An 18,896-nucleotide genomic window follows, 5' to 3' on the forward strand; every position below is an offset into this window, starting at 1 on the left:
ACAGCTCTCTTGTCTTCGCCATTGTGAACATGGAATAGGGAATAGATCAGGTCTTTTTAAGCATTAAAGCCACCACTAATAGGATAATTAATGTGAGTTTTGACAAGGTGGGACAAGTAAGTGTAATTTCTAATTAATCACAGGTTAGTTAAATGTTATGATTTCTGCATGTGTGAATGTGTATATGCATCCAGTAGTTCAAAGGGTCCAATTATTCGATGCCCAATTATCAGAATTTTTTGTGCTTCTGGCTTTGATTGTAATATTTTTTTTATTTACAAGGCCATATATCAAATATTAACATGAGGAAAACCATTACATATATTTATATATACATATATCAAGTTGCTAAAATTAAATCCCAAAAAAAGAGAAACCATTCAATAAATAGACATATAAGATAAATAAATGAAGTGCTCATGGGTGTGCTTGGTGTTATTCATAATGTTCAGCAGACGGGCATGATGTTGTATGTAGAAATGAACCATTGTCCTGTTTGTTGTATGATGTATCCTATGTGTGTGATATCTGACCATCCATCGGTAAGTCCAAAATCATTGTAGACATTAGAGCAAATCCACAGACCTTCATTACATTTCTGATACCCCCTGTCCTCCTTGTCCAGTACCAGTGACCACAGCTATGTGCAGATTACATATGTGCAAAATGTGGTTACCAATACTGGAAATGGCTGGAGGGAGATGGCAGAATCATGAAGCAGGGGCTTACTAGGTGATTATAGAGTAGAGGACATACAATAGTGGTCTTCATTCAGTGTCTCTCCAGCTGTGGAAAACATCTCCTAGAATGGCCGATAGTCACAGACTGTATGGAGATTGCATCTCTTTGCTGTTGCATTGTTAATTTGCATTTTTCTAGATGTATCAGGATCTCTGGATCAGAAGTCATTCTTTTCTTGCTGTCACATTCTTTCAGAAGTATTGGACGTCCTTTTTTTTCTTTATTGGATGATCAGTGACTCGCGCATCCACATCTCTGCACAAGAGAAAATAACTGAATAAGATGAATACATTATTGATATACTCACCACTGTCTGTAGATTTGTGCATAAGCATAACTCCCAGCTGTTCTGTATTTTGGGGATATAGCCACATAATGTTTGTCAATGTTACTGAGGCTCATGCAGATTTACCCCACTGTGTGAGTTTCTGGGATATATTATGGGTGTTCATGTGTGGAGATAGGGAATTTCAGGGTATGTGCACACTGTCCGGAGCCGCCTGTCGCCCAGACACAGCGGAATAGCCGGCGGTGGCTTCCGCTCATTTTGTGCAAATGAGCGGCGCCATTTTTTTCACCTGAGGACTTTCCTCATAGAGGTTATTCTATGGGGAAAGCCCGCATGCGGACTCATCGGAGAAATTGACATGCTGCAGTCTTGAAAGACGCGCCTCATGTCAGTTTCCTCGGGTGAGCCGCAGACGCATAGGTGACATGGGATTTCTAGAAATCCCATCCACTACGCTGTAACAGCTGGTCGCTGCGGATTTGATGCTGCATAACACGCAGCATCAAAACTGCAGCGGCTCCTGACCGTGGGCATATACCCTAAATGTCCCATGATATCCCGCTATTGGGAAGTATGGTTTAAGTGCCCAATAATCCTACTTCATCCAAACACATAGGACATGTAAGAAGAAGCCAACAGAAATTATTTTACCATTGCAAATGCCAAAACTTTAGGTCGGGATCCCAAGATTAGGCAAGGTAAAGGACACAGTAGTGAATCTGGCAGCCTAAAAATAATAAAAAAAAGAGATATATCACACTGGAATGTAAAAGAAAACCTGCAAAACAGTCAAGAATAATCTTTAAAACCATATTGGACCCTGTGCACACTGCATTTCACATTAATCAGGGAACCCCAGTATAAATGACCCTCAATATTTAATCAAGAGGCCAGTACTAATGATAACTTATATGTCCTTAGGATTATTACTGTTGTTAACATTCAGGCTGTGTGCCCACGATGCGTTTTTGGTGCGTATTTTGGTGCATATTTGCAGCGCGTGAATGCTCCAGAAATGCATTGTATACCTTATCCCATGACTTCCTATGACATTCTGCAAGTTCTGTGCACATGGTCAGGATTTTTTCTGCGCAGATTTTACTCGCAGAAAAAATACAGACATGACCAATTCTTGTGCGTTTCTGCATGCGTATTTGCCTATACAATGCATTGGAAAAACGCATGGCAAATAAGCATCAAATACGCGTCAAAAACGCATGTGTTTTTCTGCCAAGGAGATGCAGAAATGCTCACGAAAATTTCTGCTTCATTTCTGCATTGTGGGCACTAAGCCTCAGAGGGTCCTTTCCTGATCTAGTCCTGCTCACACAGCCGATGGACTCCTACAATGTATTAGTCTTGGTAAAAGCTATCAGCCTGGTCTAGGACAGGTGAGAGATTTCTGCTGCTGCTATGTTTATCTTACAGAGAATTGTTTAGACTGGATACATTGTAATAACTCAATTGGCTGTGTGAAACATTACAAATTCTTTCCCTAGTGATTAAATATATTTAAAGGAATAATCTTACTATAATAAACATTTTTCCAATTTCAGCTGATCAAATAATTATCACAGGTCCAGGTTTTGAAACCCCTGCTGATCCACTCATATTGCAAGGACCAGTAGTATATGAATTAGCATCCACATAAACATACTTATCAACAGCCCTGATTTTGTTGGGATAATCCCATAAACTGAACCAGAAAAGGTGAGGCTTATTCCTTGGAGCAGGGTTCAATTCACCCAAATTTTGCATAGTAATGTTGGTAAGTATGCTGAAAAGCTAGTGAGACTGAGCTTTCTGAGTGGCTCTACCTTTTAGGAGATATGGACAGGGGTTTGTCTTCATGACTAAGATGCCAAATGCTCCCCTCACTAACCCGGGGGTCATTATCATTATATTTATAGGAGCCCCAGTAATATTTATCTACATACCACAACAAAGCATACAGGTACAATAACGATAACGACAATGACCAGAACAATTAGGGCAACTCCAAAGGCAGGAATAGTGTCTGGAGCAGCAACCCCATCAGTAATTCCTGTAGAAAAACAAAATGGAGAAAAATTATGTACATAATATACATTTATTATATATCATTATACAATATGTGTCTGCTAAGATAACTGACCCAAGATCAATAAAAATAATAGCTGTGCTATGTATCTGTGTCACTAGTCTCCATACCTTGCTGCTGATTTGGTTGAGTTGGAGCTACACTTTGCGTTGCTGCAGTTTCTGTACTTAGTACTGTAGACACGGGCTGTGTGGTAGTCATTGCAGGACTTGTTCCTGTAGTTGCAGGCCGTATGGTAGTAATCGCAGGACTTGTTTTTATAGTTGCAGGCCGTGTGTTTATTATCGCAGGACTTGTTCTTGTAGTTACAGTCTGTGCAGTTGTTATTGTAGACAATATTCCTGTAGTTACAGGCCATGTGGTAGTTATTGCAGGACTTATTCCTGTAGTTACAGGTCGTGTAGTAGTTATTGTAGGACGTGTTCCTGTAGTTGTTGTTGCAGGTCCTGTGGTAGTTGTTGTTCTAGGTCCTGTGGTTGTTTTCGCATTTTCTGTGGTTGTTGTAGCAGCTCCTGTGGTTGTTGTTGCAGCTCCTGTGGTTGTTGTTGCAGCTCCTGTGGTTGTGGTTGTTGTTGTTGTAGCTGCAGGTTTTGCTGTGGTTGATGTTGTTGTAGGTCCTGTCATCCTTGTTGTTGTAGGTCCTGTGGCTGCTGTTGTTTCAGGTGTTGTGGTAGGTCCTGTGGTTGTTGTTGCTGCTGGTCCTGTGGTTGTTGTAGGTGCTATTGTTGTTGTTGTAGGTCTTGTCGATGATGTTGCAGGTTCTTTGGTTGTTGTTGCTGCAGGTCCTGTAGTTGTTGTATGACTTACCGTACTTCTTGTTGTTATGGCAGTTCCTGTGGTTGTTCTAGCAGGTCCTGTGGTTGTTGTTGTAGTTCCTGTGGTTGTTACAGGTACTGTGGTTGTTGTAGCAGCAGGTCCTGTGGTTGTTGCAGGTCCTGTGGTTGTAGTTGCAGATCCTGTGATTATTGTTGCAGACCCTGTCATCCTTGTTGTTGTCATTGCAGGTCCTGTGGTTGTAGTGGCACCTCCTGTGATTGTTGTTGCTGCAGTTCCTGTAGTTTTATGACTTGCTGTACTTGCTGTTGCCGGTCCTGTGGTTGTTGTTGCAGGTCCTGTGGTGGTGATTGTTGTTGTTGTTACAGGTCCTGTGGTTGTTGTTGTTGTTGTAGCAGCAGGTCCTGTGGTTGTTGTAGCAGGTCCTGTGGTTGTTGTTGTAGTTGATAAATGTCCTATGGTTGTTGTTTTTACAGGTCCCATGGTTGTTATAGCAGCAAGTCTTGTGGTTGTTTCAGATCCTGTGGTTGTTGCAGGTACTGTGGTTGTTGTTGAACGTGTTGTCGTCCTTGTTGGTGTTATTGCGGGTCCTGTGGCTGTAGTTGCAGCTCCCGTGGTGGTGGTTGTTGTTGCTGAAGGTCCTGTAGTTGTTGTATGACTTGCCGTACTCGCTGTTATGGCAGGTCCTGTGGTTGTTGTAGCAGGTCCTGGGGTGGTTGTTTTAGTTCCTGTGGTTCTTGTTACAGGTCCTGTGGTTGTTATAGCAGCAGGTCCTGTGGTTGTTGCAGGTCCTGTAGTTGTTGCAGGTCCTGTAGTTGTTGCAGGTTCTGTAGTTGTTGCAGGTCCTGTAGTTGTTGCAGGTTCTGTAGTTGTTGTTACGTATCCTGTGATTGCTGTTGCAGGTCCTGTTATCCTTGTTGTCATTGCAGGTCCTGTGGCAGTAGTGGCACTTTCTCTGGTTGTTGCCGCAGGTCCTGTAGTTGTATGACTTATTGTACTTGTTGTTGTTATGGCAGGTCCTGTGGTTGTTGTAGCAGGTCCTGTGGTTGTTGTAGATCTTGTGGTTGTTGTTGTTACAGGTCCTTTGGTTGTTGTTGTTGTTGTTACAGGTCCTGTGGTTGTTGCAGCAGGTCCTGTCGAACTTGTTGTTGTCACTGCAGGTCCTGTGGCTGTACCTGCACCTTCTGTGGTTGTTGTTGCTGCAGGTCCTGTAGTTGTATGATTTGCCCTACTTGTTGTTGTTGCAGGTCCTGCGGTTGTTGTTGCAGGTCCTGTGGTGGTTGTTGTTGTTACAGGTCCTGTGGTTGTTATTGAAGGTCCTGTGGTTGTTGTTCTTGCTGCAGGTCCTGTGGTGGTTGTTGTTACAGGTCCCGTGGTGGTTGTAGCAGCAGTTCCTATGGTTGTTGTAGGCCCTGTTGTTGCAGGTCTTGTGGTTGTTGCAGGTCCTGTCATCCTTGTTGTTATTGCAGGTCCTGTGGCTGTAGTTGCAGCTCCTGTGGTTGTTGATGTTACAGGTCTTGTGGTTGTTGTAGCAGCAGGTCCTGTGGTTGTTATAGCAGCAGGTCCTGTGGTTGTTATAGCAGCAGGTCCTGTGGTTGTTGCTGGTCCTGTGGCTGTAGTTGCACCTCCCATGGTTGTTGTTGCTGCTGCAGGTCCTGTAGTTGTATCACTTGTTGTTTCTGCAGGTCCTGTGGTTGTTGTTGCAGGTCCTGTGGTGGTGGTGGTTGTTGTTGTTACAGGTCCTGTGGTTGTTGTTGTACTAGGTTCTGTGATTGTTGTAGTTCCTGTGGTTATTGTTGATGCTGCAGGTCCTGTGGTTGTTGTTTCAGATACTGTAGTTGTTGCAGGTTCCGTCATCCTTGTTGTTAGTCCAGGTCCTGTGGCTGTAGTTTCAGCTCCTGTGGTTGTTGTTGTTGCTGCTGCAGGTCCTGTAGTTGTTGTATGACTTGTCAAACTTGTTGCTGTTATGGCAGGTCCAGTGGTTGTTGCAGGTCCTGTGGTTGTTGTTGCAAATCCTGTTGTGGTTGTCGTTCCTGTGGTTGTTGCTGCAGGTCCTGTGGTGGTTGTTGTTACAGGTCCTGTGGTTGTTCTTGTAGCAGCAGGTCCTGTGGTTGTTGTTGCAGGTCCTGTGGTTGTTGTAGTTCCTGTGGTTGTTGCTGCAGGTCCTGTGGTTGTTGTTGTTACAGGTCTTGTTGTTGTAGCAGCAGATCCTGTGGTTGTTGTTGCAGGTCCTGTGGTTGTTGCTGTGGGTCCTGTAGTTGTTGTTGTAGGTCCAGTGGTTGTTGCTGCAGGTCCAGAGGTTGTTGTTACAGGTCCTGTGGTTGTTGTTGTAGCAGAAGGTCCTGTGGTTGTTGTTTCAGTTCCTGTGGTTGTTTTTGCAGATCCTGTGGTTGTTGTTGCGGATCCCGTGGCTGTTGTTGCAGATACCGTGGCTGTTGTTGTTATTGCAAGTCCTGTGGCTGTAGTCACAGCCTCAGTGCTTGTTGTTCCTGCAGGTCCTGTAATAGTTGTTGTATGACTTGTTGTACTTGTTGTTATGGCAGGTCCTGAGGTTGTTGTTGCAATTTCTATGGTTGTTGTTGCAATTCCTGTGGTGGTTTTTGTTGCTGCAGGTCCTGTGGTTGTTACAGGTCCTGTGGTGGTTGTTGTAGCAGCAGGAACTGTGGTTGTTGTTTCAGGCCCCGTGGTTGTTGTTTTTGCATTTCCTGAGGTTGTTGTTGCTGCAGGTCCTACGGTTGTTGTAGGTCCTGTCATCCTTGTTGTTATTGCAGGTTCTGTTGTTGATGCAGTTCCTGTGGTTGTCAAAGGTACAGTAGTTGTTGTTGCTACAGGTCCTGTGGTTGTTGTAGGTAATGTCAACCTTGTTGTTGTAGGTCCTGTGGTTGTTGTTGCTGCAGGTCTTGTCGTTGTTGTAAGTCCTGTGGTTGTTGCTGCAGGTCGTGTGGTTGTTACAAGTCCTATGGTTGTTGTTGTAGCAGCAGGTCCTGTGGTTGTTGGTTCAGATCCTGTTGTCCTTGCAGGTCCTGTGGTTTTTGTTGCAGGTCCTGTCATTCTTGTTGTTATTGCATGTCCTGTGGTTGTTGTTGCAGGTCTTGTGGTAGAGGTAGTTGTTGCAGGTCCTGTGGTTGTTGTAGTTCCTGTGGTGGTTGTTGTTGCTGCATGTTCTGTGGTTATTGCTACAGGTCCCGTGGTTGTTGTTATAGCAGGTTCTGTGGTTGTTGTTGCAGGTCCTGTGGTTCTTGTTGTTATTGCAGGTCCGGTGGCGGTAGTTGCAGCTCCAGTGATTGTTGTTGTTGCTTCAGGTCCTGTAGTTGTTGTATGACTTGCCGTACTTGTTGTTTTGGCAGGTCCTGTGGTTGTTGATGCCCGTCCTGTGATTGTTGTTGTTGGAATTCCTGTGGTGGTTGTTGGTACTGCAGCTCCTGTGGTTGTTGTAGTAGCAGGTCCTGTGATTGTTGTTTCAGGTCCCGTGGTTGTTGTTGTTGCTGCAGGTCCTGCAGTTGTTGTAGGTCCTGTCATCCTTGTTGTTGTTATTGCAGGTTCTGTGGTTGTTGATGCAGTTCTTGTGGTTGATGTCATAGGCCCTGTGGTACTTGTCAAAGGTCCTGTAGTTATTGTTGTTGTTGCTGCTACAGGTCCTGTGGTTGTTGTTGCTCCAGGTCCTGTGGTTGTTATTGCGGATCCTGCAGTTTTTGTAGGTCCTGTTGTCCTTGTTGTTGTTATTGCAGGCTCTGTGGTTGTTGATGCAGTTTCTGTGGTTGTTGTCATAGGCCCTGTGGTTGTTGTTGATACAAGTCCTGTGGTTGCTGTTGTTACAAGTCCTGTGGTTGTTGTTGTTGTAGGGCCTGTTGTTGAAGGGCCTGTTGTGGTTTTTGTAGGTCCTATGGTTGTGGTTTCAGGGCCTGTGGTTGTTGTTGCTGCAGGTCCTGTGGTGGTTGTTGTTGTAGGTAATGTCATCCTTGTTGTTGCAGGTCCTGTAGTTGTTGTTGCTGCAGGTCCTTTGGTTATTGTTGTTGCAGCTCCTGTGGTTATTGTTGTTGCTGCTGCAGGTCCTCTGGTTGTTGATGTAGGTCCTGTGGTTGTTGATGCAGGTCCTGTGGTTGTTGTTGCTGCAGGTCTTTTGGTTGTTGTAGGTCTTGTTGTTATTGCAAGTTCAGTGGTTGTTGATGCAGTTCCTGTGGTTGTTGTCATAGGTCCTGTAGTTGTTGCTGCAGGTTCTGTGGTTGTTGTAGGTAATGTCAACCTTGTTGTTTCAGGTCCCGTGGTTGTTGTTGTTGCTGCAGGTCCTGCAGTTGTTGTAGGTCCTGTCATCCTTGTTGTTGTTATTGCAGGTTCTGTGGTTGTTGATGCAGTTCTTGTGGTTGTTGTCATAGGCCCTGTGGTACTTGTCAAAGGTCCTGTAGTTATCGTTGCTGTTGCTGCTACAGGTCCTGTGGTTGTTGTTGCTCCAGGTCCTGTGGTTGTTGTTGCTGTATGTTCTGCAGTTGTTGTTGCAGATCCTGCAGTTTTTGTAGGTCCTGTTGTCCTTGTTGTTGTTATTGCAGGCTCTTTGGTTGTTGATGCAGTTTCTGTGGTTGTTGTCATAGGCCCTGTGGTTGTTGTTGATACAAGTCCTGTGGTTGCTGTTGTTACAAGTCCTGTGGTTGTTGTTGTTGTAGGGCCTGTTGTTGTAGGGCCTGTTGTGGTTGTTGTAGGTCCTATGGTTGAGGTTTCAGGGCCTGTGGTTGTTGTTGCTGCAGGTCCTGTGGTGGTTGTTGTTGTAGGTAATGTCATCCTTGTTGTTGCAGGTCCTGTAGTTGTTGTTGCTGCAGGTTCTTTGGTTATTGTTGTTGCAGCTCCTGTGGTTATTGTTGTTGCTGCTGCAGGTCCTCTGGTTGTTGATGTAGGTCCTGTGGTTGTTGATGCAGCTCCTGTGGTTGTTGTTGCTGCAGGTCCTGTGGTTGTTGTAGGTCTTGTTGTTATTGCAAGTTCTGTGGTTGTTGATGCAGTTCCTGTGGGTGTTGTCATAGGTCCTGTAGTTGTTGCTGCAGGTTCTGTGGTTGTTGTTGGTCCTGTCGTCCTTGTTGTTGTTATTGCAGGTTCTGTGGTTATTGATGCCGTTCCTGTGGCTGTTGTCATAGGTCCTTTGGTTGTTGTTGGGGGTCCTGTGATTGATGTTGTTGTAGGTCCTGTGGTTGTTGTTGAAGTTCCTGTGGTTGCCGTAGGTCCTGACGTCGTGGTTGTTGTTGTTGCAGGTCCTATGGTTGTTGTTGCAGGTCCTGTGGTTGTTGTTGCTAGTCCTGTGGTCGTGGTTGCAGGTGCAGGAGTTGTTGATAATGGAGTAGTTGATTGTGATGTGCTGGGTGCTGGAGTAGTTACTCCTTCATCTGCAGGAATAGATAAAAATATTTACAAGTTTTAACTGTCAATACTAATATATACTGTTAGTAATATTGTATTTATTATTTGCTTTACTACTCTTATACATAAGGTTAGAACAGAAATGGCGGCAGTCATAAGAACAGCACAGTGCAGCATCCTCAAACATCAGGCTTTTCTGCTGTTCCACCTTAGGCATCAGGTGCTGATAGCAAACCAACTACATTTATCTTTAATTGTGTAAGCCGTAGATGACTCAGTCGCTGTAATGTGTTTGACAGAAGCAAGGAGCTCACTTTAACAGACTATCAGCCCTTCACAACGCCATATTTCTGTTCACACTGACAGGCAACAATGCTTTGAGATATCAAGTATTTCAAAGCTTTATAAAAGCCATCTAAGACAGCCACTTCAAGTGCTGGCATGGTCCTTATATTGAAGATGTTAGCATGATCACGGGTGCCAATGGTGTGTCATGGTAGAAGGGGCCTACTTAAAGGGAACACGTCAGCAAGTTTTTTTTACGTCAATCTAATGTCATCTAAGCAAAGTCAGTATAGTCCAGTATATGCATACCTTTGATGTAGAAAAATCGATTTTCCATGTTATCAAAATCCCTTGCTGAATGTTTATGCTAATGAGAGGTAAGTGCGGAGTTTTAAGACTGAACTTCCCACTCTTCTGCCTCTCACGTTCTTTCCCGCCCACTGCCGGCCTCTGGTCACTGACCGACAGGTCCCTCTTGTCTGAGTGACCTGCCTCCCCCACCCAAGATCTTGCACATGGGCCGTCAATCCCTGGCACAGCACATGTGCAGATCAATACTTTGGATCTAACTTCGTATATCAGGACCTTACTGCGCATGCGCCACTTCAGGGAATCACGGCGTGTGAGATATTGGGTGGGGGAGGCAAGTCATTTAAGATTAGAAGTGATAATTTATTGATTGGTGAAGGTCTGACCACTGGGAACGGTAGGGATCAGTAGAATGGGGTACTTTTATCCCTTTTAGAATGCAGCATCGGTGCACAAGTGCTATTTTAGTTTCATTCATTCCCTATGGAGATGCAGAGAACTGCCGTCAGCTTATTCTGGCAGCTGCATAGAGAATGAATGGAGCAGCAATCTGCCACTTCATTTTGTAATGGGGATAAAAATTCCACATTCTGCCAAGTGGTGCAGGTCCCAGTGGTCGGACCACATCGATCAGTAAGTTGTCACCTATTCTGCAATGATAACTTATTTTCCCTAGACAACCCCTTTACGGGGTTAATAAAAAAAAGGACAAACATAAAAATCAAGCTGTAGTCAGCTAGACAAGGTTAAGACAAGACAAGACAAGATATTTTGTGTAGATAGTATAAAGTAAAAACGATCATCCGACCGCAGGTTCAAGTTCCTTAGGGGACTATAAAAATAAGTAAAATGTAAAAAACAAATACAGTACAGACCAAAAGTTTGGACACACCTTCTCATTTAAAGATTTTTCTGTATTTTCATGACTTTAAAAATTGTACATTCACACTGCAGGCATCAAAACTATGAATTAACACATGTGGAATTATATACTTAACAAAAAAGTGTGAAACAACTGAAAATATGTCTTATATTCTAGGTTCTTCAAAGTAGCCACCTTTTGCTTTGATGACTGCTTTGCACAGTCTTGGCATTCTCTTGATGAGCTTCAAGAGGTAGTCAATGGAATTGGTTTTCACTTCACATGTGTGCCCTGTCAGGTTTAACAAGTGGGATTTCTTGCCTTATAAATGGGGCTGGGACCATCAGTTGTGTTGTGCAGAAGTCTGGTGGATACACAGCTGATAGTCCTATTGAATAGACTGTTAGAATTTGTATTATGGCAAGAAAAAAGCAGTTAAGTAAAGAACAACGAGTGACCATCATTACTTTAAGAAATGAAGGTCAGTCAGTCCAAAAAATTGGGCAAACTTTGAAAGTGTCCCCAAGTGCAGTTGCAAAAACCATCAAGCGCTACAAAGAAACTGGCTCACAAAAGGACCGCCCCAGGAAAGGAAGACCAAGAGTCACCTCTGCTTCTGAGGATAAGTTTATCCGAGTCACCAGCCTCAGAAATCGCAGGTTAACAGCAGCTCAGATTAGAGACCAGGTCAATGCCACACAGAGTTCTAGCAGCAGACACATCTCTACAACAACTGTTAAGAGGAGACTTTGTGCAGCAGACCTTCATGGTAAAATAGCTGCTAGGAAACCACTGCTAAGGACAGACAACAAGCAGAAGAGACTTGTTTGGGCTAAAGAACACAAGGAATGGACATTAGACCAGTAGAAATCTGTGCTTTGGTCTGATGAGTCCAAATTTGAGATCTTTGGTTCCAACCACCGTGTCTTTGTGCGACGCAGAAAAGGTGAACGGATGGACTCTACATGCCTGGTTCCCACCGTGAAGCATGGAGGAGGAGGTGTGATGGTGTGGGGGTGCTTTGCTGGTGACACTGTTGGGGATTTATTCAAAATTGAAGGCATACTGAACCAGCATGGCTACCACAGCATCTTGCAGCGAGCGGCATGCTATTCCATCCGGTTTGCGTTTAGTTGGACCATGATTTATTTTTCAACAGGACAATGACCCCAAACACACCTCCAGGCTGTGTAAGGGCTATTTGACCAAGAAGGAGAGTGATGGGGTGCTACGACAGTTGACCTGGCCTCCACAGTCACAAGACCTGAACCCAATCAAGATGGTTTGGGGTGAGCTGGACAGCAGAGTGAAGGCAAAAGGGCCAACAAGTGCTAAGCATCTCTGGGAACTCCTTCAAGATTGTTGGAAGACCATTTCCGGTGACTACCTCTTGAAGCTCATCAAGAGAATGCCAAGAGTGTGCAAAGCAGTCATCAAAGCAAAAGGTGGCTACTTTGAAGAACCTAGAATATAAGACATATTTTCAGTTGTTTCACACTTTTTTGTTAAGTATATAATTCCACATGTGTTAATTCATAGTTTTGATGCCTTCAGTGTGAATGTACAATTTTCAAAGTCATGAAAATACAGAAAAATCTTTAAATGAGAAGGTGTGTCCAAACTTTTGGTCTGTACTGTATGTTATAAAATATTTAAAAAAATCCTAAAACTTCTAACTACCTTATGTTCTTTACCACAAAAGATAAATATTAAAAAATGAATTAAATAAAATAGTATTGCCTTGTCCATAAAAGTATTTTATCAATATATAAAATTAATTAACCTGACCGGTAAATGACATAATGAGAAAAAAAAATAAATCGAAAAAGACAGAATTGTGTTTTTTCAGCCACCACAACTCCATTAAAAAAATGCAATAAGTAGCAATCAAAACGTCATATCTACCACAAAATGGTGTCAATTAAAATGTCATCTCAGGGCACAAAAAATAGCTCTTAATCATTCTATTTCTCAGAATATGGCAACACAAGCAAAAATTTTTGTTTACGAATTTCCCAATTTTTTTTCGACACTTAAACAGAAAAATATATAGAAGTTTGGTATCTCCGTAATTGGATTGACATGTTGAATCATGATATTAGGTCACGCTTACCAAACAAGAGCACTGTAAAAAGAAAACCCCAAAAATTATTTTTGGAATTGCATTTTCTTTCCCCACAATTTTTCTGCACTTGGAATTTGTTTCTGTTCTCCAATACAATTGTATGGTAAAATGAATGGTATCACTCAACACTACAACTCATCCCACAAAAACGAACCCGCATCATATGGCTCCGTCAGCGGAAGAATAAAAAAGTTATGGGTCTTAGAAGAAGGGGAGGTAAAAACAAAAGTGCAAAAAACGAAATATCACCCGGTCCTGAAAGAGTTAAGATCCAGTTAGAAAATTCAAGGGAAGGATTGAACCTAACCGTCATGGATTTCAGCTACTATAATGAGCTCCATTCTCAAGATGTAATTGAAGACATCCACACAAAAATACTGAGAACCCTGCCTTTCACTACATGTCCACCAGATTTGGGACATAGTCACAGTTGTAGAAATGTATCTCCAACAAATGTCGGGAACTGTTGGAAAAATGTATGGCTCTAAAGCTGCATTCACACATTTGTTTCACATGTCCAAGTGCTGCCCGTTTATTTCTCGGACAGCACATAGACCCATAGAGTTTAATTCATCCACACACACATTAATTTTAAAAACGGACCCGTGTCTCCGGTCTGTGGGACTCAGAGCAGGTCTTATTCTCATCCATTTTGCGGATCGGACTCGGCCATTAGAGCCAATGGGGATCTCTGTAAAATGGATGGCAATGGAAATCAGGCTTTGCAATTCAGTATTCCATCAGAGTTTCATCCGTTTTAAAGTGATACATTGTTCAGACTCAATGGATAAAAAAAGTTCTCACAATCTGCTTCAGTGAAAAACAACGGATGAGAAAAAGAACAGATGCAACTAGAAAAAAATTGTTCCGTTACTCTCGGATGGTAAAACCCAAATGGATGTGCCCTATACCACCTCGCTAACATTTTGCAGTTTGTTTCCTTTTACTTGAAGCAAGCATATATTAATATTTCACTCTCTGGCTATTTTTTGGATTTTGTACTTTTTTTTTACGTTTTCTTGTTTTAAGAACTATAACTTTTTTATACAGTTATATGAAAAAGTTTGGGCACCCCTATTAATCTTAAGCTTAATGTTTTCTTAAAATTTGTGTTTTTGCAACAGCTATTTCAGTTTGATATATGTAATAACTGTTGGACACAGTAATGTTTCTGCCTTGAAATGAGGTTTATTGTACTAACAGAAAATGTGCAATCTGCATTCAAACAAAATTTGACAGGTGCATAAGTATGGGCACCCTTATCATTTTCTTGTTTTAAATACGCCTACCTACTTTTTACTGACTTACTAAAGCATTTTTTTTGTTTTGTAACCTCATTGAGCTTTGAACTTCATAGCCAGGTGTATGCAATCATGAGAAAAGCTACTTAAAGTGGCCACTTGCAAGTTGTTCTCCTGTTTGAATCTCATCTGAAGAGTGGCATCATGGGCTCCTCAAAACAACTGTCAAATGATCTGAAAACAAAGATTATTCAACATAGTTGTTCAGGGGAAGGATACAAAAAGCTGTCTCGGAGATTTAACCTGTCAGTTTCCACTGTGAGGAACATAGTAAGGAAATGGAAGAACACAGGGACAGTTCTTGTTAAGGCCAGAAGTGGCAGACCAAGAAAAACATCAGAAAGGCAGAGAAGAAGAATGGTGAGATCAGTCAAGGACAATCCTCAGACCACCTCCAGAGAGCTGCAGCATCAACTTGCTGCAGATGGTGTCACTGTGCATCGGTCAACTATACAACGCACTTTGCACAAGGAGAAGCTGTATGGGTGAGTGATGCGAAAGAAGCCATTTCTGCAAGCACGCCACAAACAGAGTCGGCTAAGGTATGCAAAAGCACATTTGGAGAAGCCAATTTCTTTTTGGAAGAAGGTCCTGTGGACTGATGAAACCAAGATTGAGTTGTTTGGTCATACAAAAAGGCGTTATGCATGGCGGCAAAAAAACACAGCATTCCAAGAAAAACACTTGCTACCCACAGTAAAATTTGGTGGAGGTTCCATCATGCTTTGGGGCTGTGTGGCCAATGCCGGCACCGGGAATCTTGTTAAAGTTGAGGGACGCATGGATTCCACTCAGTATCAGCATATTCTTGACAATAATGTTCAAGAATCAGTGATAAAGTTGAAGTTACGCAGGGGATGGATCTTTCAGCAAGACAATGATCCAAAATACCGCTCCAAATCTACTCAGGCATTCATGCAGAGGAACAATTACAATGTTCTGGAATGGCCATCCCAGTCCCCAGACCTGAATATCATTGAACATCTGTGGGATCATTTGAAGAGGGCTGTCCATGCTCGGTGACCATCAAACTTAACTGAACTGGAATTGTTTTGTAAAGAGGAATGGTCAAAAATACCTTCATCCAGGATCCAGGAACTCATTAAAAGCTACAGGAAGCGACTAGAGGCTGTTATTTTTGCAAAAGGAGGATCTACTAAATATTAATGTCACTTTTCTGGTGAGGTGTCCATACTTATGCACCTGTCAAATTTTGTTTGAATGCAGATTGCACATTTTCTGTTAGTACAATAAACCTCATTTCAAGGCAGAAACATTACTGTGTCCAACAGTTATTACATATATCAAACTGAAATAGCTGTTGCAAAAACACCAATTTTTATAAAACATTAAGCTTAAGATTAATAGGGGTGCCCAAACTTTTTCATATAACTGTATTTTCACTGACATAGCCATAAGAGGACTTGTTATTTTGCAAAAAAAAAGGTAGCAAAATTAAAAAAATATTATTTTTAAAAAATAGCAATTCTGGCCTGTCTCATTGTTTCTTTTTACAGTGTTTATCACGAGGTTTAAAAGGACCATATGAAAAAAATGCAATTAACCTGTAGATATGGTATTAATCTGCAGGTTAATAGCGTTCTGAAGCTACTTGGCTCCTGCACTGAGAGCCCGGCTACCGGAAGGAAATTAACTTTTCTTGTTGTTTTAATTTTCAGTGGGTCTTGTTTAATAAAAGAAGGGTCTGTGCAGGTAGTGGACAACCTCTCTAACCTACTGTATGTGTAGGAGCTCACCAAACAAATTACCTGGCCAAATAAAGAAAATCAAAAAAGAGAGTCTGTCTGGATTTCTTTAAAGCGTAACTGTTGTTTTAATTTTTATTGAATAATAATGTAGAGCAAGCAATTTTAATAATCTTTCAAATATACCTTAAGAAATCCGAAAGAAAACCTTTCAAAAACCTTCTAGAAGATATACCCCTATGCTGTTTCTGAAGAAAATCTCTATTCAGTTCCACCGAATACGACTTTCTACGGGAGGGTGCTGAGCCTATACAGCATTCACGCTCCTGACTGAATCCCATGTACTGTTTCACAGTGCAGCAGTAGGTTACCTCAATCACACAGTGCACGAGCTCTGTCAGCTGTTGGTTGTCAGCACACAGCTCCTCTGCCTGTCAGCTGGTTCCGGTGTGCTCAGTGACATCGGCACCTTTCAGTGTATAGCACAGACATACTGGACAATCAGCTGACAGGGCAGAAGGAGCTCAGTAACATCAACACTTCCCCTCAATGTTTCCCACACTGCTCCTTCTGCCCTGTCAGCTGGCTCCTGTGTGCTTAGTGATGTCTGCACTTCTCAGTGTTATTGATCATTCTGAGGCACATTTTCTGGAATTTTCATCACTCAGAAGCAACACAGGAGCCAGAAGCTGACAGAACACCACTGAGAAGTGCCAATGTCACTGAGCACACAAGAACCATCTAACAGGGCAGGAGAAGTGCCAATGTCACTGAGCACACAGGAACCATCTGACAGGGAAGGAGAAGTGCCGATGTCACTGAGCACACAGGAACTATCTAACAGGGAAGGAGAAGTGTCCATGTCACTGAGCACACAGGCACCGGCTGACAGGCAGAGGAGCTGTGTGCCGACAACCAACAGCTGATAGAGCTCATGTACTGTGCCGAAGACTGATCTAACCTGCTGCTGCACTGACAAACAGTGCATCATATCCAGCCAGGAGCGCGCACGCTGTGTAGCCTCCACCCCCACTCTTAGAAAGCCATATGTAGTATGTGTAGAACTGAATATGGTTTCGCTTCAGAACCAGCAAAGGGGGAAATCTTCTAGAAGGTTTTTGAAAGGTTTTCTTTCAGATTTAATCTATAAAATGATTAAAGTCGCTTGCTCTACATTATTATTTAATAAAAATTAAAACAGTTACACTTTCATGGTCTTCTTCGAGGTCTGTATGTGGTCAGATTGGCCCGGTCTGGCCTTGCTGTTGCTTAGAGAAGTTTGTGTGATTTTTATGTAGTTGGAAATAATCTCAGTGTAGATTTACCTCTGGATTGAACACTCCAAGGGTCGATCAGTAATCCGTCGATTGTGTTCGGTGGGTCAGCATTTCTCAATCCTGTAAACACGTTATCCACCATCTCTCTGGGGGTCGGGGTACTTGTAGCATTTGGAAATTCTACATCCATGGAGGGCACTAAGGAACCGCTCCTGCAGAAAGGATCCAGAAAAGTCAGGTTAGACGTGTGGAGCATCCAATGTATTGTACATTACAGCAGAATGGGGGCTGTAGTGTCTCTATTATACTAAAAACTACATATTCTACGTTGCAGACATTGCAGATATGCACCTGAACATTTATGTTACTTATTTAGGACATGATGGCAAGCTTTGTTTCTTTTTATCCCTCCTACAATAGTCATCCTCCTGAGGAGACATCATTCCAATCGTCACTTTTCAGTGAACTAGACATTTTCCTGCGAATGTTCCTACACTTTGAAATGCGGAGCTGCAATCTGCTCTATCTGAGGAAAAAGTTGCAGCCATAGTCAGACAGTTTGATGGCTGTGAATAGTTATTTGTGACCACTTGGTCATTCATCTATATGCAAGTATATATTGACTCATACTTTCCTCTGTATGGTATGACTCTATGGATGTTACAGGAACAGCAAAGGGAAAGTGCCCAATGTTTTTTGTTTAAATTTTTATACTGTTTTATGAAGCAACAGCAGCGAACACTCAACCATCACTCACTACACATACCGCAGGTTGTGCTGTTGTGGGAGAAAAGGCGACAAAGGACCCCTGCAGTATTCATCATGGGGATCACAACACTTTAATATTTATCACCAAACCTCTGACTCAGTATCCCTCCTGGATAAGAAATGTCTTAGATGCTGATTCATCATTACTTTTGTAAAAATGGTTCTAAAACAATCTTTTTTCTTTGTGCTGTATTAATTCAATTTGCACCTTTTTTTTAAGTTAACTTCACGTAGTTTAAACCGTTTTTTTTTTTTCGGGGGTGGGGGGTGGAGCCGGCAGTATGGACAGAGTTTTGGTATTTAGACATTTTAATTAATCATTTGCGGCTTTTTGAAATGTCGCTATTGGATTAAACAATCTAATTTTTAATTTTTTTGGAACTGTTGCAGAAGAAACTATTAAACATCAGATCTAGAGCAGGGTGTCAAACAATGTGCTGGGGAGTGATAGCCAAGCACTCACTATGTGTTAAGCAGTGGCTGCAGGGAGAATAAAGCTTCATTTTCTCCCTGTAGCCGTACTTCCAGTCAGCCGGTTTGTCAGGATTAAACGCTATTTACCTGAAGTTTAGCCCTATATCTAATGGTAAACAGCTTATTTGGAGATGGCAGGTTGCCTTTAAAAAAGTGTAAAAAAGCAAAAATAATAAATGTCTTTGAATTGACGCCAATTAATCAAACATTGTTCGCCCCTTTTGATGAATATAGCGAAAAATCAATCAGTGTAAATAGAAAAACATAACGAAAAAAAACATAAAGAAAAAGCATAAATAAATGTGAACTTTATGTGACTAACAGTAGTGATGTCCCTGGCTGCTGACAATTATATTCCCCACAGGTTGTTATCAATGCGTACGTCACATTCATATATAATAAGAACTTACGTAAATATTATGTTGATTATTTTTACAGCGAAGAAAAATCTCTTTAAAAATACCAGCACCTGTAGAGAGAGATAAAAGGAGAGAAGGGTGAGAGCTCCTGTAATGACAGTGGGAATACCCTCATCATCTGGTTTTGTAGCCTTTAGTCTGGTGCA

The 18,896-nt window shown here is 42.3% G+C and overlaps 1 protein-coding gene across 1 annotated transcript in view; it reads right to left on the reverse strand.

Annotated features, from left to right (window-relative positions):
* Positions 1–282: 282 nt before the first annotated feature.
* LOC141157708 (uncharacterized) overlaps positions 283–18,896 on the reverse strand; it is a 36,319-nt gene continuing 17,705 nt past the window's right edge. Inside the window, exons 5-10 of the mRNA XM_073645253.1 lie at positions 18,742–18,800; positions 17,138–17,301; positions 3,221–9,250; positions 2,968–3,074; positions 1,682–1,757; positions 283–996 (exon numbers count right to left, since the gene is read on the reverse strand). Of these exons, the coding sequence (XP_073501354.1) occupies positions 1,701–1,757; positions 2,968–3,074; positions 3,221–9,250; positions 17,138–17,301; positions 18,742–18,800 (6,417 nt within the window). The 3' untranslated portion in view covers positions 283–996; positions 1,682–1,700. The remainder of the gene's footprint in view (positions 997–1,681; positions 1,758–2,967; positions 3,075–3,220; positions 9,251–17,137; positions 17,302–18,741; positions 18,801–18,896) is intronic.

Source organism: Phyllobates terribilis, unplaced genomic scaffold, assembly GCF_046119375.1.
Source record: "Phyllobates terribilis strain yellow unplaced genomic scaffold, ASM4611937v1 Scaffold_8__6_contigs__length_399053987, whole genome shotgun sequence".
Taxonomy (NCBI): domain Eukaryota; kingdom Metazoa; phylum Chordata; class Amphibia; order Anura; family Dendrobatidae; genus Phyllobates; species Phyllobates terribilis.